This window comes from Parambassis ranga, chromosome 21, assembly GCF_900634625.1.
Source record: "Parambassis ranga chromosome 21, fParRan2.1, whole genome shotgun sequence".
Taxonomy (NCBI): domain Eukaryota; kingdom Metazoa; phylum Chordata; class Actinopteri; family Ambassidae; genus Parambassis; species Parambassis ranga.
Window position 1 is genome coordinate 11,940,697 of NC_041041.1, and position 20,065 is coordinate 11,960,761.

Here is a 20,065-nt window from a genome sequence, read left to right on the forward strand (position 1 = left end):
GACAGTGTAGATGATCACAATCTAAATTCCTTTATTTATCCCCTAGGTAAAATTCTTTATATATAAAGTTTTGTTCTAAAAATAGATGCAGTGAAGTGAGAGTGTGAACATAGAAGGAATGTTAATACCTCAGTGTCATTGTTGAGGTTCCACAGGTCAAGATGACCAACTCCATCCACACAGGCGAACACAGCAGGGTGGGTCGGAGACCACATGACATCATACACGTAATCTGAGTTATCTTCAAATGAGTACAGGGGCTTATTGTTCTGCAGTGAGGGAAAAAGAAAACCTTCATTTTAATCATTGCATTTGATTTACAGCTTTGAAAGTGTCCATCTACACTCAGCTGTTACTCAGGAATCTCACTGGATTACATGGCTGGGTGAAATGACCATAAGGGCTAATTAACACCTTTTTTAACCTTACAACCACAACTGAACACCAGTGCCTTCATGAAGTTCTGATCTGTTAAAGGGCTACAAGTTTCAGTCAGATGCAGCTAATAAATTCAATCAAATCTAATCAATACCAACAGAAGTATAAGACTTGAAATCAACTTTTCATTTTTACCATGCTCTATACTGCAGGTTTACTAATATGTTCCCATAAGTCTTCATTTCAACTAAATCTCTAACATCTATGAAGCATTTTCTCAGTCAAACCTTGGTGCTCCACAGTTTGACAGTCCAGTCAAAAGAAGAAGTAACAAACAGGTGGGAGAAGTCTAGAGGTCCTGCAGCTGTGTGGCAGTGGATCCCTGTGATGGGACCATGGTGGCCCTCGAACATCTCACTTATGCCAGCTTTGCTGTGGAGGACATAGAGCTGATTAAATTGAGCATGACACATTTCATTTTTTTTAAAAGCAGCAGATGTGAAGTAACAATGTTCCGCTCAAATGTCTGAATATGCAGAAACAACACAGATCCAAAGGGGTAACAGGTAGTACTGCTGTTTATAAGCATTCAGGCATCACATTAAGCATGAAAGAAAGCTGCAGGCGCAGATGGACCTCTGCTGGACGTATTCACAGTAATCATTTTCTTATATCATGTAATTACCAGCAGGGTGGCAAAAGTGCCTGCATCCCTTCAACCACATGTTGCAGAGCTGTTACCCAACTGAGGCTCTGATAATTAACATAGAGAGGTAAATACTCAGCATGAGTGATGCTTATGCATTATTAACTGCGATGAGAGTATCATACCATTGTAAATGAGGTGGAAAATTATTCCCCCAATTAGAGAGGTGATTCTGCTCTGCAAATCCTAGCAGCTATCCCCTCTCTGCGGTCTCTGGGCAAACTACAGGACATTTAGCGTGGGGCCAACAGGTCTGATTTAAGCCACGTTCCTCTGCTAAGGACCATCCACCGTGAGAGAGCTCCAGTCTTCAAAAATGAGAACATTGTGGGATGAACTGCAGTTTTCATTCTCCCTGGGACGACTGACTGTAAACAAACTCTCTCACCCAGAGAAACATACCACGACGAAAAAAAAATAGAACAGGGGGAAAAAATGATTTGTTTCCCCCGCATGTGTGCCCTGTTTATGTTAAACGACCTTTACAAACACAACTGACAAGCGGAAAAGAAAAACAGGATGACTGGGCAGGAGTGAAACCTCAAACAGCAGAGAGATCAAGTGCTGGATTTGCGCTGCACTGGAAGTGAGTGGGCTATATTTATTTGACACCCTGTCCTAGGTGGATCTAACAAGTTGCCTCAGTTTCCTGCTGGGGTTTGGGTGGGACTGCGGTTGCTTATAGACACACCTTCCATGGCGACACGACATGTAGACGGAGCCGTCCTCGCTGCCCACCACGAAATTGTTGACATCTCCAAGAGGGAAAGACATGGAGGTGACAGCCACGGCTTTGGACTGCTTAAACACCAGCTCCATGCTGTCCTGTAGATGGGAGGGAACATGGAACAACATCCATAACAAGCTCCCCTGCTCAGGCTTTATGTTAACACACATTCTGCCAAGCACAACCTATAAAAATCTCTTGACAGTTTATTAATGCATAATCTGAATTCAACTAGCACTTTATAAAAAATGAAAGTTTGACATTGAGGTCTTGGCAACACGAATGAAATGACACACCTAGCAAAAATAATTTTCTTCAAAGTGAAAAATGAGCTGCAGAAAAGTCGAAGGGAAATACCAAACTGGAATGCAAAAGTCCAGCCAAAATGTCTGACATTTAACATGAATGTGAGGGACAGGAAGTGTGTGCTATGTGAAAGTCAAGAGACAGGAAGACAAAACACAAAAAGTAAGCTCTTTTTTCTTAAATGGATGTCAGTTTTACCCACACACACACACACATATATATAACTGCATATATATCACCTGTGGCTGTGAGAGCATGTCCAGGCTCCAGGAGCACATCTTGCCATCGGTGGAGATGCTAATGAGGTTGTGGGCGTTCTGGGTGCCGACCACATTCACACAATACACTGGGTGCTGAAAAAAACACACAACCAGGTAGAAATTTTCATCTTCTGCTGAATTTAAAAACAGTGTACGTCCACCGTGTCAGTTGTCTTTCTGGTACCGTATGTGCTGCTGCTGACAAAGGAGTCCTCTGCACGGGGGTCCGCTTGTTGCTCCTGTTGTCCCAGAGTACAATCTGCCCTGAGTAGGTGCCCCCCACCACAACGTTAGGGTGGAACTTGGCAAATGCCGCCGACATAACAGCAGACTGTCAAAGAGACAGAGTGAGTGATGGATGTTATATGATTGATACGTTTGAGGCCTAGTGTAGAAGGAGTGCTCGTTGTACAGTCAGGGACACTAGTCACCCAGTGTTGCCATGGTGACACTGGTTAATCAGTGTTCGCTTAATAAAAAAACAAAAAAAACAATAGCTTATTGGTTTTTCCATGCTAATAATCAATGACTTCTTTCCTTAGTAACAACTACAGCCAGTAGTGACACCAACCAATGTGTTATAATAGTAACAATCAGTGACTCAAGCCAACCAGTACCTCCATAAAACCAGTGCTTTCTGGGAAGTCATTGGTCAGTCAGCCAGATGATGAAAAGCTACATGTGACATTGAAAAAAGTTGAAATTAAACTAAACACCACATTAAGCTGATGTCTGATCTTCAGGAATTATCGCAGTCTTTGTGCAAATGACTCTATCATGCACGTTCATCTTTAATCCTCATTCCCAACTTTGTTGAACTACAAGCATTTCACATTCTACTTAAAAGAATGATGATGTAAAAATGTAATTAAAAAAACATGGCTCTGATTTCCATGTAAGTAACTAACCACAAGGCAAATGTATGTACAGCCAAATGCTGCACAACACTGCAAAGTTTTACATCAGCAACACTTCAATGTTGCCAATAAGCAGAACCTGGACAGCATCCACTTTGAGCTGCTGTTTCCATCTTCTGCTTCAACTCAAAAATAAAGAACTGTCTTTAAACAAAACCACGCACGCATCTCTCATAGATTCAACTCAGTTCTTACAATGTACTGAAAAAAAAAAAAACACTGAGGCTCGCCAACATAATTTTTGACTATGACAGGCCCGGCCTTCATGCACACCACTTTACTTATCACAATAAATATTCTTTCTAAAGGACTTTATTGCAGAAAATTGTGAGGAAAACCTAATTTTGAGCCGACGTGGAGGCCCCCAAAAAAACTGCATTCACACTTCTGTTCAGTTTTTATTCATCTGAACAACACGCCTGCATCTACATCCGCTCTGGAGGCAACAACATGTGGTTCTACTCAACTTGTCTTGGTGAAGGAGCCTCAGGGCAAGCATTATAATAAGGGTGGGCAGAGCGGAGGAGCTCAACTGCTCTCCCAGCTAGCTTGTCTGAACACAGGGCCCTTGTTTAGATGCACATGATAACCAGCCCTGCCCCACACACTTAATCCTGCTGCAGTGCTCAGATTCCACTCAGCTCCTGCACCACAGGTCTTCTCCGGCGCCTCACGAACATGTGTTTGTGGATAAATGTGGCGGAGGTAGATGCCAGCATGGTGAACTCACTACGCAAATGAAGGCAGGAGGGGAGAGGGGTGCGGGGGAGGAGGAGGAGGTGAGAGGGTGACTAAAGAAGGATGGATAGTGGTGCTCCACACTTATCATGGAAGACACCACCCGTGAGGACATCAGGGGTTTAAACAAGTTAAAGGCGAGTTAGAGAGCAAAGACAATATTTGGTACCTGACAATGGAAGACGTACTCCGGTGTGGCTTTCTTGTACTTCATGTTCCACACTAAAGCCACACCATCTGGCTCATGAGGAGCATCCTCGTTGTTGTTGTATGAGGCGACCAGGAGTTCAGGATACTGGTGACAGAAAAGAATCAGACTGAATGAATGTCGGGAGAGAGGCAGACATGCCCTCCGGGCTTGGCTCCACGTGAAAAAGCCTCGCCTGCACTGTGTGGTACTGCTGAATTCCTCCAAGAATGAGTAACCCTTTCCTCCAAGATTTATGGCTCATTTAAGTTGCCCAACCCCTGAGAACTTCAGTAAATGGTGTTTTTACTCCTTTTCATAATTTTAACTAAACACTACAGGGGTTTTAAAAAAACAGAGCAGCAGACCTCAATGAGCATCTTTTAAAATGTAAATTAAAAACACAGATACAATCCTCACATATGAACAAACCATTAAACTTTGTGTCGTCTTACATTACAGCAATTTCTTTCTGAACATACGAAGTACGTAAATTTAAATCACCCTGGGCGAGAAAATACAGTGAACAAAGAGCTGGTGTTCAATCACTGTCACAAGTCATTGCAGAATCACACATTAAATGACCTTAGACACTAGAGGAAACAAATCATTATGGCCTCTGACTAAGTGACAATTTGTATGGGACATAACCTACTTTTTCCTGAGGGACTTCTGGCTGAAAGTAAATGCTGTCAAACTCAAGAAATGTAATCATAAAGCATTATGGCCTCGGCAAATCTAAGTTGTTTCAACAGCCAATTAGAAACAATTATACTCATTTTACTTCTGTTTTAGTACAAAACACAAGGAGACTTCATTTTTAAATGGTGTTCTTAGAAATGTGTCAAAAAAAAAAAATCACCTGTGGAGACCAGTCGAGGCAGGTGACGACACGATGTTTGGACCAGCGCTCGTCCATGAACTGCCTATTAAGTGAGAGCTTTGCTCCAGCCTGAATTTCACTGGTTGGGGTTGGTGAGGTTGGAAAAAATAAAGATAAAGCACCATAAATCAATAAAAAAACACTTTTTGAAAAACCCAATTACAAGTTTTACAAACACTTCTTGTTCAATTATTACCCCTCCTTCTCCTCCAGGGCACGACCACTGTAGTCAAAGAAGAGGTCCACATGCTCAGACAGAGCTCGCTCAATAATGCGAGTCCCTTGGTCAAAGAAGTTCACAAACTCCTCTGAGTGCAGGATCTGGAGCTTTTCCTCCTCTGTGAGCTCATGTGGGGGTGCTTTACAGGAACACACACACACAGACACAGTGAGGATCTCTGCTGCTATTAGCCATTATGATCTGGTATATGATGGACTTCTCTCTAAGAACAGAAAGCTCTTTGTTACTACTACTGTACATGTAGAAGTGAAGTACCTTCCTCCTCTTCCTTCTGGTCCTGTTTTTCAGTTTGAATCTCGACAACTGGTTGAGGTGCAACAATTTCTTCTTCTTCTTCCTCTCCTGATAAAAAAATGAACTCTATTAAACTTTGGAAAATACACTTTATAAACTGTGTCTCTATGTCAGCCTATCAGTAAAGTCATTTTGTTTAATGTAAACATGGGGAATAAATAAAATCAAAAGTAAGGATTTTACTTCCATACAGGCATTTCATATCTATTGGTCACTTCGTTTTCCACCTTCATTATTTTCTTCTTTGAATAAAAGCTCCACCCAGCTATTATGGGCACAGCAATAGACTGATTTTGTATCTCTGCCTTGCATTTTGTTTGGTTTGTCAGCACAATGTTGCCTTTCAAAAAGAACCTGCTCCTCAAAAGCAGGGAAGTTTGTCATTTGTATTAAAGGGACACAGCGCAGCGGGTGTCTTGTTGTCATAGGGACCCCTGTCTTTCCCAACTGTTAATGAGACTCTCGCCATTCAATAGAGAGCCTAGCTGTCAGTGTAGCAGTTTCCTCTGTGTCCCAGTGGCTGGTCACCCCCTTCTAGGCCACAGGGCAGCAGGGCAGAGGGTGTGGAGCAGCTGCCTGAGGCCCTATTGGACTGGCCAGATGACGGCATGGTGCAAAAGCAGATGGTGATGTTGGGATTGTCTTGTGCTCTTCAGAGGTGGCATGGGGATGGCACAGAGGTTTTCTGCCTGGCTGCCCCGAGACAAGCTTCTCCCTGAACGGCAAGCCTGAGCAATTACCATCCTAGCAGGAGGTCCTGCAACTCCTATTCAACCTCAGAGAATGTACAACAAAATACAGGCCACACCAGCTGGCACACTGCACACTGGTTGTACCTCAAAGAAGATGAACATGCTTTTTCAAAACACATCTCCTAGAGACAGTGTATAGCCTATGCTTTCAATGTAAAAAGTAATAGCAAAAGCAGGACAAACAGACTGATGAGGAACGGGGAAATGCTTGCCTACAGGCGTTTATCTTGGTATGAGCCTTACAGTTAATCTAACATGACAGCACCGCATGCCAGAATTTCCTTCCTACTGAGATAATCTAAATGATAATGTCATCTGTCACTTTGTCCATAAAGCGATTTATCCCCTTTCTCAGACAGAGGTTTGGGAACGAAGGTTATTGGGTGCACTGATGAGTTTACAGAACTGGGTTGATGACACAAGCCATTTCAATGTGCGGCCATACTCTGCAACCAACAGGAGAAGGTTAAAATCTTTCCTTTCAAGGGCCTCAATCAGGCTTAAAGGAAAACAGTAATCACTGTCTTTCAGCTAGTCCCGGCCGTGCTCGTCAGCCCTTTCCCTGGTGAGGCAGCCAGAGCAATCAACCTGCCAGGCATTAGGAGCGGATAGACAATCTGAAAATAAAGGGTATAATGCACCTGCCAGCCAAAATGGCCATTTGGAGAAAAGCTAGTGATCCTGGTGACCCCGCTGGTGATGTGTAGGAGGGGGTGCTAGCAAGGCTGGGTGGGTTGCATTTAACAGAATTCACCCGGATCATCGATGTCCCATACACTGACACCTCCTCTCAAAGCAGGCCCAATTATGGCTTTTGTACCACTTAAGAAATAAAAGCTTTTTTGGTGGAGGAAGGAGCTGGACAGGAAGGGGGGAGGGGGATGGTGAGTCTTGGTCAATAGACAATATATTAACGCAAACATGGCGTGTGGCCACGATGAACAAGTACAAAACTAAATGACCTTTGGTCCTTATTGCAGGTGTCTTCCACTTTCTATACATCCAGGCAGAACAAGGGTCTGACTGCAGCACGTGCTCAAGGCTTTTCTCTGCCATTTAAAGGCCACAGAAGACAAAACGTTAACATTACACACAAACACACGCACATGTGCATTATTTTGTGTTTCCTCAAATACAGTGCTTCTGGGAGTTTGCAAAATGCATTTCAAAAGATGTGCACGGGTGTAACAAAAAAAAAAAGCTAATCACAAACACTGGGCGCTGTGCAAAAAAAAGAGAATATACCACTTTTTTTGCAGGAAATCATTAGCTACTGTATAAGAGAAAGATATATTTAACAGTAGTAATCATCAAGCACATAAAAGCTGACCACAATTACAAGTGGTACTTCAAACAAGAATGCCGTGAAGGGCTTTTGTGATTAAAAGTTTTGACCTGCCTCTGAATTCAGGGTGATTAAAACAATCATATTCAATTAAATATTAGATTTACTGAATGGCTCTACATACTTGTATTCCTGACAAGCAATTTTGAAAAGCTGTACTAGATCAACCAGTCCACCCCCCTATCCCATGCCCAAGCCCCCCCTCTGCCTCCAACCTCCAACAATATCTTACTCCATAATTACAGCCTCTTGTTGAGGAGTGCCTACTGATGCTGAATATTACCTACTAGTGCAGTCGGGGAATTCTGGTGGTGACACAGTCACAATTTGACTGCTTAATTCAGAGCATTTTCTGACAATAAAGGTGAAAAACAAACATGTGCAGAGGGAGTAAGGTGCTTTGAAAAATAATGCCATGGCAAGTTTTATTAATCTCAAACTGACACCATCATGTATGGAGCTTTATATGGAGCATATCATTCATAAGACTCCTTATTCGCCTTATGGTTGTTGATAATGCACACCTGCCATGGACACTGTGGCTCACAGCATGAGCCACATGCACCCAAGTACAAAAAAAAATCATCTGTGGCAGCCATTTCAAAGAGGTTTCAGGGGACATTAAGACACAATACTCTCCTAATTACAAGCAAAAAATGCAAAAATGAAGATGCATTCTCCTTGGCTGTTGAGGTGACTTTCTTTGTGTCAAGAGGCAAACGTCTGCTAAAGACCTTTTTACTCCTTTTTCCAACATGTCTTGCCCACTGTGGGAACACTGCAGCCAGGGCATGGCAGCTGCTCCCTCTAATGCCACCGCCCGCTGACCTTGAGAGTGCTGCGCCGTTGCCACCTTTTGACAACATGATAAATCGCTCAATCAAAAGCCAGGTCTGACGCCACCCCACACATCAAAAAATGCACCAAGGGGAGCAGGCTGGGAAGGGGATGCCGTCTCATCGAGTGCCAGAAGTGATGGTGTGAAAATGCACAATGTCACTGAGTGTGTTTTGTTATGTGCCTGTTCGGTGAAGGGAGAAGACAGGGAAGCGAGAGAGTTGATGAAATGATTACATAGTGGCGGAGAGGGGAGGGGGGGGGGCTCCGTTTGAACAGCTGGCAGAAACCATCGTTGTTTAACACAGTTTTACAATGCCCAGTAGAGTCCAGAGTAAAGAGCTATGAGGAACAGAGGGATGCTCTTCATCCTTCACTAGTTCTGCCCATAGTTTTCCACAAAATCACACAATTTCATCTTACGGACAACGCACGCCACCTCGGAATTTTCTCCACATCACCTGATCAGACAACAACACGCAGTACACTGTTTAAAATCCTAACCAGGCTTTCAGAGATGCTTTAAAACACTCAAACAGCAATCCTGATGGGGATTTTGTTCGAGTGGATTATTCAACATCTGTAAACACAAATGTTGAATAATCAACCAACAATGATCAGCATGACCAAAAATATTGAATATTTAATGGAACATGTGTTCAACATGTGGATTTCAGTAGAAAGCCAAATGCTCTCTTTGTCCTCCCACCACATGAAAGCTCCGGTGCAGCAATTACATACACATCGACATGCTTCAGAAGCAATAAGCGGCCGTACGCATGGCCCTCATATCTTCCCCTCCAATCTCATTTCTCCTTCCTGTCACTGGTTTTCTCATCCTGCTCATTATTTATACCAAAGCAGAGTTGGTTGCAAGGTTCAGAGGAGCAGAGCTTGTCAGAATATAATCTCTGCTCTGACTTCTTATGTTTCCTGGGCCTCATTTTTTTTGTTCTTTGCTTTCATCTCAGTGCTCAGTAAAATCAAAACTCTTCAATTTGTTTTTCAGTTCCGGTACACAATTACCCCCTTTAAAGAAGCAGCATACATTCATGCAGAATAAAACAACTTAACCTGTACAACATTAAGGCAGTCACCTTCTTTTGCCTGGGTCAGGACAGGTGTCTGGGTCTCTTTTGAGTAGGACACAGATTCACGTGGTGGGAAGTCCACTTGTGTGATTTTGGCCATTCCCAGTTTTGGAGTTCCACGCCTAAAAGCACAAAACAACTCACACTTTGCACAACATCATGACAAAGAAAGATAAATTCAACAAAAACATACATCTTCTACAGCTGTAGGCTCATTATATAGACCAGTCTCACCATCCAGTAAGTGGACTCTTAGTAAGTAAATTAGTATTTAATGGGATGGCTTGGAAGACTTCAGATTAGTTTAACAGTCACTGTTATTTCATTAAACAGCCTGACCATTCTTGCATGAACAACTTCACAGTTCTCCTGGACTGCATTAACTGCACAATGACTATGAAAGACAAAGTAATCATGCCATAGATTGAGAGAAAGGAAAATGACCAGGAAAGGAGAGAAGAGAGTGTCCAGTACCCCAGCTCAGAATCAGAGTGAAGTTGAAGGGTGGACGGGTCAGAGTCCCAGTGCAGAGTCCTGATTAGTGTCACAGCAACAAGGCAGCATTAGTGAGAGAGAGAGAGACACAGGCAAGCACAAATGAGGAGAGGAAATAAAGTTAGCATTATGGCACACAACATGCTGATTGGATCTGAGGTCACACATCAATTAAATGTGCACGTTATCAAAACACAGTTAAAGCTGTCCTTTTTTTATTTGAAATTGAATCTGCTTATACAAAGAAGAATGTGTCTGCTTAACATGCATGGACACACAGAGCCTCTGAGTAGGATGACACAGGGTGTAAATGTGCAGCCTGCAGGGCTGATACAGCCTGAACTGTGTCACACCAAAGCTTTGAGTTCTGTGTAGACGGAGAAGGGGGAGAGAGAGAGCCCTCAGGGAAAAAACATGACCTCCATGTGTGTAGGAAATGGCCATGCTAGTGAGGGAAATGAGTCAACACATAGGGGGAACAGCTCACTGGGCCTGATGGGACACTGGGGGAGCTTGAATTTCAGCTCAGGGAAGGGGCTCTAATTAGGGGTTAAGAAGTCCCCCAGGCATCACAGCAGCCTGCTGTTTTATTGTTAATTTAGCATCATTCTAATTCAATGGCACACCAATGAAATAAACATACACTTAGTTGGCATAAATTCGTCATCATTCACTGCGATGATGAAAGACTTTGTAAAAAAAAGTTTTAGCTCGACTGGCTCTTAATACAATCATGGCTACATGTGTTCATAACCTTTGTCTAATGTTTGTAAGCACTGCAGAGCTTATAGAAGCAAAAACAGACAAGCTTTATGTGACAGATTTTAATTTTGCCATGCAACACATATGCAGTTTAAGCAACACTGGAAATGTGCTGTTGCTGACATAAGCATTACAAAACCATACAGCATGTTTGTATATTTCTCTGGTAAGAATATTTTTTAAATCTGCTTGCAGTGTTTCCACACATTGTTAGGCACTGTGCCGCACTGTGTAAACTGAGGTGTGTGTGTGTACCTGGGTCCTGCGGCTCCATCAGAGTCCTGGCTCCCTGCCTCGCTCGGTGTGCCTACCGATTTGGCAGTTGGAGACATGGGAGGAGGGACTACGTAAGAAGACAGACAATAATCATCTGTTACAATTTACAAATGCAAAGCTGTTCACAATCCTACATTACAAACACATCCCAGCTTTGTTGTTGTTGGTAGAAAGTCTTAGAAGTGGATTACCTAATAAAATGCACAGATCAGTACAAGGCAAACCTCAGGTCACATTGGAGAAAAGGCATTGATAACATAATTATATGTAATAATATATGTAATATGTAAATATACGTGACAATAACCTAAAAGAACTTGTATAAAAACATGTTTTTTAATCCATTTGTGCTTTAGGTTGTCTGCCACCTGTGACACAGATTCTGGTATGGATCTCTTCTGCCACCTGCTGTTAGTGATGTGACACTGCTCAGAAAAAAACAGGAAGGCAATATAAATGCAGTATCACTGTATACTTTTACTTCCTTAATATCTAACTGATAGGTTATGTATGAGACATTTACACAAAGCTGTTTGCAGTTTAACTGACTGGATGTAACTTATGTTCTTTCAGTCTTTTCTTGTTTTTTTCTCTCTCTTGCTTACATTTTGATCTTCAACAAGTCAAAGCACATGATCAACTGAACTGAGCTTAAATAACTGAGCAGTATTAGTAAAGAATCTGCCACTGTTTTGTCACTATTACTACAGTATTTAAAAGTAGATATTGTGCATGTAAGTAAATCAGAATCTAAAATACAAACACACCACTGGCGACATCTGTGGTGATGCCCACACTCTGTAGAAGAGCTTCCGTTTCACGTCTTTTCTTCTCCAGGTCAGAGTCATCCTGGTGACTTACTGCATCTTTCTGTTGGGCTTCCTGAAAATGTAGCAACATGCCACACAATAATGCAGTCTCTAGATACCAATATCTGATCTCAGTGTACACAACAACCTGAGAGGGAATCAAGCATGTTCTTAAAGAAATTACAACCTAATTACCTGTCTAGGTCAAATTAATTGGACTTTGCTCAAAAACATCAAAAGTATCATAGAAATGTGGAGCAAGAGTAAACTGATCACTGACAAATAAATTGATTATTGGGGTAAGAAGACATCAATGTAATTTTTTTTTACCAGACAAATTACTTATTTTTATAGCTTTGATAGAGTCGTTCTTATTCAATTTAAAAGAATATTGATAACATGTCCAGAAAGGTAAACATACTGTCTTCTTGCGCTCCTCCTCTTTCCTCCGCTTCTCCTCTCTGATCTGTGCCAAGCGTTGCTTCTTCCTTTCAAGCTCTGCTTTCAGCTCACTTTTGTCGGACATAATGCCACAGCTGTAAACAAAAGCAGAACATTTGTGTTTATCGTCAATTCCCATTAAATGTAGACCGGAGAAGGTATTTTTGTCTTTGCACTGTCTCCCCAGCTCTAACGGGGAGAGTGCTTTGCAAAGATCCTGTCAGCTTCAGGACCAGTTTGCGCTGATTGCTGGCTACTCGACAGATTACTCCTCATATCAACAGGTCCCTCACTCACTAATGTTTTTATATTACTTACACTAATATCCTTGTTTGGTGCCACACATTAGCTACATGTCCAGTCATTGTCATCTAGCTAACAGAGCCCCACCCTTCAGTTAGTACAACCGTCTACACCCAGTTAGCTTAGCATGGAGCTTGGCAGTACATAACAGGTGCTAATCTCTGGTCATTATTAGCTAGATTTCCGCGCTTTGAGACGGATTATTATGCTTTGTTTTTACAAATCACATCGAAACTTAACTGAAGCACGCTAGTATCCGATCGGCCTCGGCTAATGCTAATGTTAGCTTTCCTTATTATTACTAGCCATTAAGCTAGCTTCGGCAAACTCTGATTTTAAATATTTAGCCACCACGATGACAGTTATTGAATGTCTTGAATGGAAGTGCTTTCTAGCAACACGAAGTGTGACTCGTATTTTTTAAACCTCAACCCGACGCTTGGAGGTGCAGTGTTTAACTTGTGGCTAGCTACAACCGGACCCCGGTCCGCATCGCTGTCACGCGCTTTCAACTCTGCTGACCCCACGGTGAACAACTGTTGTTCGGCTACAAATCAAACATCAAATCCAAATACAGTGATGCAGGTATGTGATCGTATCGATGGGTAAATAACAAACCTTATAGCAGGTTTTCAACCTGACAGCAAATGCCTTTCGCCAATACAAAGCCAAAACAATCGCTGCCAGCCAACTACAGAAGCCGAGAAGGGCCAAAAGAGTCATTTAGCTTTGACGTGGCTGTGCTGCTGTCAGCTAACAGCAGGGTGTGTTTTGAGCTTAGATGCACCCCCAAACCAAGCATTAACAGCTATTTAAAAGCTTTAGTTGTTCATATTGTGAAAGATTGCTTCACTGTTATCTGTGGAACGTATCATTATTAAAACACAGTGGTGAATCTAGAGTCTGTTAGGCAGTGCCTAATAATAATGCCCGTGGGCCCCACTCACCCGGGGCCCTAAGCAGGAGTCTGTCCTGCTGCCAGGCTGTTTAATGTGGTAAATAACAATTGCAAGTTAGAGCTCATAATATTAACAGTGCAGGTCAGAAGCAGATAATGTTTATTATAAAAAACTGTAGAGAATACAGAGGTAAAAAAGAATATCAAGTCTGTTCTGATAATTTTGTACAGTGTAAGTTGACATAGCATCATCAATATTGTAACAAAGGAATTTACATACAATTACAAGAAAGCTCAGAATACAATACTTCATAGTGCAAGAGAGAAACATATGAATGGAAAATTTGAGCATTTCTACTACTATACTATATGTACTATACTCCACTTTCTCTGACCAGTGTAGATACGCTGTACATTCATTCAACACCGCAGACAGCTTCGGCTCCCATGTTTTTGTATCAGTCTGCGTCACATTTGTTACTCCGTCTCCTCACATCCCCGCTGGCCTCTGCATCAGTTTCATCAGATAGCTGAGACAGGTCTGGCCCAACCTTGGTGTTGGTGTCCTCACCGCCCCCATTGGTATGCAAAGTATGCAAGATCTGGTCACTGGGGCGTTTCCAAGATGCTCGAGTGCCAATCCAAAGGATCAGGACTCCAAAAACCACCAGGAGGACTCCCAAAACGTTCACAAATATTGCCTCTGGGGGAGAGCCTGAATACCCCGGGTTCTTCCTTTACCATGTACAAAAACACACAAACAAACTCATTGTTACAGATTATTTACACTGTACTGGTCTGAGCGTTTTATTTCACCTTTTCATACTTACAGGGCAAAAATAAGTTTTTCTGTGATGCCCATGAGTGCCACGGCTATGACACTGCCAAAGAGGAAGTGACCACTGAAGACGTGGAGGGGCATGAACGCTGCTCTCCAAGATACAGGTGTAACTGGTATCAGGTACATGGCGACTCCGAGAACAAGCTGCTCATTGAAGGAGTGAGGGGGGAAAAAAGGCCTGTCAGACACTGAGTGTTATTCACAGTGACTTTGCTTTTTGGGTCAGATTAACAGGTTTAGCAAATACAACACACTGTATGCATTAAAGGTACAGTTCACCCTGAAAGCTAACATTCATACTGCAGCTGAGTTCATTTCTCCAGATAGCTTGAGAGACCTGTCTCTTTAAAACAGTCCACTTTCCTATTAAGAGCAGATTACTAAAGCTGGTGATGGTAGAATAGATTGAAAGACTGCAACAATAAAGCTTATTAAATGCTAAATCTGAAACATTGTGTATTACTAGAAGAAATGATTAGTATTGAAGAAGAAGAGCACTTTACCTGCAGGCTGTACAGTATAACTGCTATCAGGCCCAGCCAGCTGTGCAGACTGTACATGTTGGGAATGTTTTTACTATTATGAAAATCAAAAGCTGCCACCAAAGCTACAACGGCCAGAATGAAGGCTGATAAGTTCAGGCCTGCATGGACGAACTTCATGGTGAGTTTGCTGCACTGCCAGGTCCAAGGGAGCCTGTAGACAATAATGGCTGCAAGAGAGGGTCAATTATTTGTTATTATTAAACTCATTTATATAAAAACACAATGTTTAAATGGCAGCCTCATTTCTGCAGCCATACACTCTAGATTGATATGTAAAGGAGCACTGTTACTTTTAAGGGTGCTCAATATGAAATTGACACACAGATCAGATTTTTTTCTGTGAGGGTAACTTGCTGCTGTGGATCTTGACTCATCATGTATTCATTTCCTGTTTGCCAAACGTAAGGAGATTCCAGTCCAGTCTAGTTAGTGGACTAGCTGCGACCTCCCGCAGAGAGAGTTGGAAAAAGCGAAACTTTTGTAACTTTCCTCTCAGCTAAAGCTGCTTTTTTTTGTTTACATTTTTGTAAATCCACGCCCACGCCTGGAAATAAGTGGACGGTTCCTCACCCGTTCCCTGCAGGAAAATGAATCCGATCACTATTAACACCGGATGCCAGTTGAATTCGGCCGGACCTCCATCCCAGGCGAACCCTTCTCTGAACTGCAGAATCCATATTAACACGAATACGATGGACAAAAGTCCGGCGGCGGCGGCAGCACACAGAGCCGCCAGGAACTGCCTGAAATCCTCCATCAGTGTCAGCAGCAGGACGAAGACTTGACTGAAGCAGCTGTTGCCACAACTACAACAACTTCAAGTGGTGGCTGCTGAGGACGTGCCGCCGTCACATGACCCCGAACTGCGTAAATGTTTGGAGGAAAGGCGTTTTGTAACTTCTTTGGTAACAGAATCGTCTGAGAGCGGTGAAAAAAAAAGATGTTTTTGCATTTTTGCACCGTCATCCCCCAGACTTATCAAACACGTGTTTACGCTTCCCTCTCTGTGAGGGTGTGAGCTTCAGGCGGCTTAAGCTGGATCCATACTCCGCGAGACAAAGACATTTTCCCCCCCTGCAGACGTTACGCCCACAAAATGACGTCATTTTTTGTCTCTGACCGCCCGCTGATCCGCACTCCTGTGCACAGGGCCCGGGCCGAACTTTGTCTTTCAAGGCTGTGCGGCAACCATGCTGTGATTGGTCGGAATTTATTGTGGGCGTGATGAAAGTGGAGAAGCGCAAGAGCCTCTCCAGGTATATAGGTAGGTGTATAAACAGCACTGATTCAACAGATTTAGATAAGACCATACCGGTTTGGCATGATGAGCAATAAAATAAAGAAAGAGGCAAGTCAGGGTGATTTGTCACCAATAACTCCAGACAGCCCTTCACACATACCAGATGTTATTACCATTCTATATAGTCCTACATACCCGGGCATAATAGGCTCGTTAACAATGTCTGTATATCTTTGCTATTGTTACTTTTAATGTCGCATCTTCACAGCTCATCACCGGACAGTTTGAAGTACCGCAGGCACATTGGAACACAGTAGATGTGCAAATGTGGTCATAAAGGCACAAACACTGAATCTTTGCTATTGTTATGTCGCATTTTCACAACTCATCGCCGGACATCTCACGCTGTTGCAGGCACCCTCTCTGTATAATGCCCTCTTGCCATGGCACAAGTCCTTGTGGTGTGTTAAAAAACTCAAGTCTTTCCTTATAGTTTAGTGGGCGGGCCGTATGAGGAGTTCTGCACACACGCGTCTCGCGGAGTATGGTACCTCAGTGCGGAAAAGACCTTTTTTTTGTATCTCTTACCACCCGTGGAGCGCGTTCTCCGCTCTTTGTCTCGCGGAGTATGGATCCAGCTTTAGAGTGCTCAGTGTGTGGAGAGACTGAAGACTGTTGGTTTTACTGGTCACCTGCAGTCTGTGGAGCCCAAGGAGGCGTTTCTGACAGTGTGACACACCATCAGTGAAATAACACTGATCTGTGGTTGTGTGGTTTCTTTACAGAGAAACATAAAGAGCAGTGAAGTGAACATTACAAGTTCAGTGAAGGCAGCACTACATCCACATTAAGACGAGTCACTGTGGTAAAAATGTAAATAAAAAAACAAAATGCAAAGCATCAAAAACCCTTTAGGCCCACTTTATTGAAAACTGAAAAAAAGATATAGCTGGTATATAAAGATACAGCCGTTTACAGAATAATCAGCTTTACTGTGACCAGCAACAACAACATCAATTCTTAAGCACTACATTCATGTTCTAATAATATAAGGCAGCATAATTCAACAGGGGCCCTCTGCTTATTATTACTAGGGCCTACTTATTATGAGTACCAGTAGTGGGGTCACTTATAGAAGCCTTTCTTTTGTTTTTTTTCAGCTCCATATACAAATCAAAACTTCTATTACATTTCTATTTCTTCAACCTTTTAAATAAATTCAGATTTGAGCTTCTTTAACATTTCACAGCAAATCCTGCAACATGCAGCAATCAAATGCATTTTCCTCCCCATTTTTTCTTCTACTTTAATAATCCCAGAAGGGAAATTGCTTAAGACTGCCAGTAAGTTAGGCAGTGCGGTAAAGTGCCTTGTCCAAGGACACACAACAATGACTAGGGAGGAGTTGGGATCGAACCACCAACCTTCAGGTTATTGGACAACCTGCTGCCCCCGATAATAATATAACTATGAAGTATAACATCAAATACATGTCTAATTCAAAACAAAACAAATTCCAAAGATGCAAAGCAGCGGGTGGCATGGCAACAGATGCTATATAAGGCCTGCTGACCCTACAGGCGCTTCTTTTTGCACTTGACCTGCGACCAGAGCAGACCTGCGCAAAAAACCTGTGGAAGCTAACGCTGAAGCTAAAGCGGATTATCGACACCCAGAGGACTATCAACAGAGCTCACTGCCAACAACTTCAGGACCACCTATCACCTTTACCAGCAGAAAGTGTTGGACAACACTTGGAGCATCGGCACCCCGGATAGCATAGGCCTATCTCCAGAAAGCCGGATTTTACAGGTCAACTTGTTCCTGATGGCCACCAGCGGACCCCGCTGCCAGCTGCCTCTGCTGACCGCCATGGAGGACCGGAGGGCTGGTAGGACTGAAAATATATTTTTTCTTTTTTTCATGACTGAATCGGTCATTTAGCATCATAAATGCATTTAAAAGTATCCTAACATTATATATTTGTGTGACTTTGTTAGTTTATGGGTGCACAGTTCACCCTCTGTGATTGAGTTTGTTGCTAAAAAGTCAGAAATTCAACTTTCACTCATGAAAACGATAAATATCATAATATTTCTTGCGGAAGTTTTGAAGTGTGCTAATGTTTAGCCGGTGTCTGCAAAATTGACCGGTGTCATTGTAACAGTGAAAACTGCGAAAAACACAGCCGTCAAATACAAATACAGATAAAGCTGCTTTATGTGAAACACTAAAGTTTGTGAAATACATAATAATAACTTGTTTGTGATATAGTGTAATCAGACAGGGCATGAATTAATTCTTTAATTTTGATTCTTTTATCTTTTTTTCTCCTCAGAGGATGTCGGCTCTGTCATTGAGTGTCCCCCAGCAGACCTTCCTGAGGACATCTGGATGTTAGAGGACACTGATGACAACCGTGTCCCAGTCCTCATCTCTTCTGATGAAGAAGATGAGGGTGAGGACGACCATGGAGAGGAGGAGCCTCACGACGTGGGAGATGTCCTGAATGACCGGTGGGATGATGTGGACCTTCCTTTAGCCTTTGGTAAACTGGAGATTATGCAGGAGGAGGAGGATGACATGAAGGACTCAGAGGAGGAGGACCGGGCCAGTGAGGATTCCGGGTACATGACTGAGAACTCCAAATACTCTGAGGATGAGGATGATGGGGATGACATGAGACCTAGTTTTCCTGCCCAGCAGGTCCTGTCACATGACCTGTTAGAGGCAGGGAGACCTGAGAGTCCCAATGATATCCCTGTCATTTTGGATTCAGGTGTTCGTGAGGTGGGGACCCTCCCTCCACACTTGGTCGGTGCTGCCGCTCCTCGGGTCAGGTTTTACTTTGAGAGCATTGGTAGCGTCCCCTCTGAGGAGCCTGCTGCCAAGCGATCAAAGTGTGAGTCCCCTGAGGAGTCCACGCCCTCCTCTTCAGCTGTCATTTCCACTGCACCAAGGATGGAGGAGGACTACAGACACTCCGCACCCTCCACTGCAGGCCTCAGCTCCTCGCTCCCGGGGATATGCTTCGTCAGCCTCAGGCCTCGGGCGTGGCCCATTCGGTCCTAGATGGTGTGACGACAGCAACTCCGACTGAGGAGATCTGCTGTGGTCTGTAGTTAAGGTAGGTTAAGGTAGAGGTAAGTTTATAGTAAAGAACATTTGAACAATTTCCCTTTGGCTGTTTAAAGATAAGTATCATTAACAAACTGTTCATCAGATTCACAGTGCTTTTTAGTCTCTCTCTGTCTTTCCTCTCTCTCTCTCTCCCTCTTTGTATTTCAGGTATCCAAGTGGCAGCAGTCAGGTTCCATGCAGAGGATGAAGACCAGTGGTCCATGAATCCACATGTGGTAGGTTTCAGTCTATTCAAGCTCTCACATTTGAACCTTCTGTAATTGTTGAAACTAAATCATTACATTTGTGTGCAGCTTCATGGACCGATGCTGTCCAGATGGTCCAGGCACCTCCAGAAAGTCGTGCATCCCTTGGAGAAGGTCTTGAAAATGAAGCAGCTGAAGATATGGACACAGGAGGACGTCTGGACAGCATCACACTTGTGCTGGCACGAGGTGCAGTGGTTAGCACTGTGCCTCACAGGAAGGTCAGGATTGGCAGCTGGCCTCTTTCTGTGTGGAGTTTACATGCCCTCCACGTGCCAGGTGGGTTTTCCCCCGGGTCCTCCGGTTTTCTCCCACAGTCCAAGACATATGCATGTTAATTCAATTGAAAGAGAATCTGATTTGGCCATGTAGATCTAAATAAATGAAACATTTGACCTCATCTGTCA

The 20,065-nt window shown here is 43.1% G+C and overlaps 3 protein-coding genes across 5 annotated transcripts in view; 1 reads left to right on the forward strand and 2 right to left on the reverse strand.

Annotated features, from left to right (window-relative positions):
• The window catches only part of dync1i2a (dynein, cytoplasmic 1, intermediate chain 2a), a 14,689-nt gene extending 1,198 nt beyond the window's left edge, over nucleotides 1–13,491 (reverse strand). The window contains exons 1-15 of one of the 2 annotated variants that reach the window (XM_028394601.1): nucleotides 13,367–13,491; nucleotides 12,426–12,540; nucleotides 11,963–12,077; nucleotides 11,175–11,262; nucleotides 10,107–10,196; nucleotides 9,669–9,784; nucleotides 5,599–5,685; nucleotides 5,299–5,461; nucleotides 5,082–5,181; nucleotides 4,202–4,327; nucleotides 2,562–2,708; nucleotides 2,357–2,470; nucleotides 1,776–1,909; nucleotides 666–810; nucleotides 129–269 (exon numbers count right to left, since the gene is read on the reverse strand). In XM_028394601.1, the coding sequence (XP_028250402.1) occupies nucleotides 129–269; nucleotides 666–810; nucleotides 1,776–1,909; nucleotides 2,357–2,470; nucleotides 2,562–2,708; nucleotides 4,202–4,327; nucleotides 5,082–5,181; nucleotides 5,299–5,461; nucleotides 5,599–5,685; nucleotides 9,669–9,784; nucleotides 10,107–10,196; nucleotides 11,175–11,262; nucleotides 11,963–12,077; nucleotides 12,426–12,530 (1,671 nt within the window). In that variant the 5' untranslated portion in view covers nucleotides 12,531–12,540; nucleotides 13,367–13,491. The remainder of the gene's footprint in view (nucleotides 1–128; nucleotides 270–665; nucleotides 811–1,775; nucleotides 1,910–2,356; nucleotides 2,471–2,561; nucleotides 2,709–4,201; nucleotides 4,328–5,081; nucleotides 5,182–5,298; nucleotides 5,462–5,598; nucleotides 5,686–9,668; nucleotides 9,785–10,106; nucleotides 10,197–11,174; nucleotides 11,263–11,962; nucleotides 12,078–12,425; nucleotides 12,541–13,366) is intronic. The other variant, XM_028394602.1, reaches the window with a different exon arrangement.
• Nucleotides 13,492–13,854: 363 nt separating this feature from the next.
• On the reverse strand, nucleotides 13,855–16,080 carry cybrd1 (cytochrome b reductase 1). The gene is made up of 4 exons (XM_028394604.1): nucleotides 15,603–16,080; nucleotides 14,991–15,199; nucleotides 14,477–14,631; nucleotides 13,855–14,381 (listed from the first exon to the last, which is right to left on the reverse strand). Exons 1-4 carry the CDS (start codon nucleotides 15,787–15,789, stop codon nucleotides 14,105–14,107), a joined length of 828 nt encoding a protein of 275 aa, XP_028250405.1. The 5' UTR covers nucleotides 15,790–16,080; the 3' UTR covers nucleotides 13,855–14,104.
• A 710-nt stretch (nucleotides 16,081–16,790) lies between these two features.
• Nucleotides 16,791–20,058, forward strand: LOC114426146 (uncharacterized). 2 transcript variants are annotated; one of them, XM_028393337.1, is made up of 3 exons: nucleotides 16,791–18,163; nucleotides 18,611–19,628; nucleotides 19,707–20,058. In XM_028393337.1, the coding sequence occupies exons 1-2, from the start codon at nucleotides 18,100–18,102 to the stop codon at nucleotides 19,342–19,344; spliced, it is 798 nt and encodes a 265-aa protein (XP_028249138.1). In that variant the 5' UTR covers nucleotides 16,791–18,099; the 3' UTR covers nucleotides 19,345–19,628; nucleotides 19,707–20,058. The 2 variants fall into 2 exon arrangements, with proteins under 2 accessions (XP_028249138.1, XP_028249139.1); XM_028393338.1 differs by lacking the exon at nucleotides 19,707–20,058 and having other exon boundaries at nucleotides 18,611–18,899; nucleotides 19,052–19,193.
• Nucleotides 20,059–20,065: the final 7 nt, after the last annotated feature.

Excerpts from the sequence above, each read along its gene's own strand:
- LOC114426146 (XM_028393337.1), top strand. The coding sequence starts at position 18,100 with ATGGCCACCAGCGGACCCCGCTGCCAGCTGCCTCTGCTGACCGCCATG. Across the intron at positions 18,164-18,610 it reads CATGGAGGACCGGAGGGCTG|AGGATGTCGGCTCTGTCATT; the intron begins GTAGGACTGAAA and ends TTTTCTCCTCAG.
- cybrd1 (XM_028394604.1), bottom strand. The coding sequence starts at position 15,789 with ATGGAGGATTTCAGGCAGTTCCTGGCGGCTCTGTGTGCTGCCGCCGCC. Across the intron at positions 14,632-14,990 it reads TTATACTGTACAGCCTGCAG|CTTGTTCTCGGAGTCGCCAT; the intron begins GTAAAGTGCTCT and ends TTCAATGAGCAG. Across the intron at positions 14,382-14,476 it reads GAAAAACTTATTTTTGCCCT|GAAGAACCCGGGGTATTCAG; the intron begins GTAAGTATGAAA and ends TACATGGTAAAG.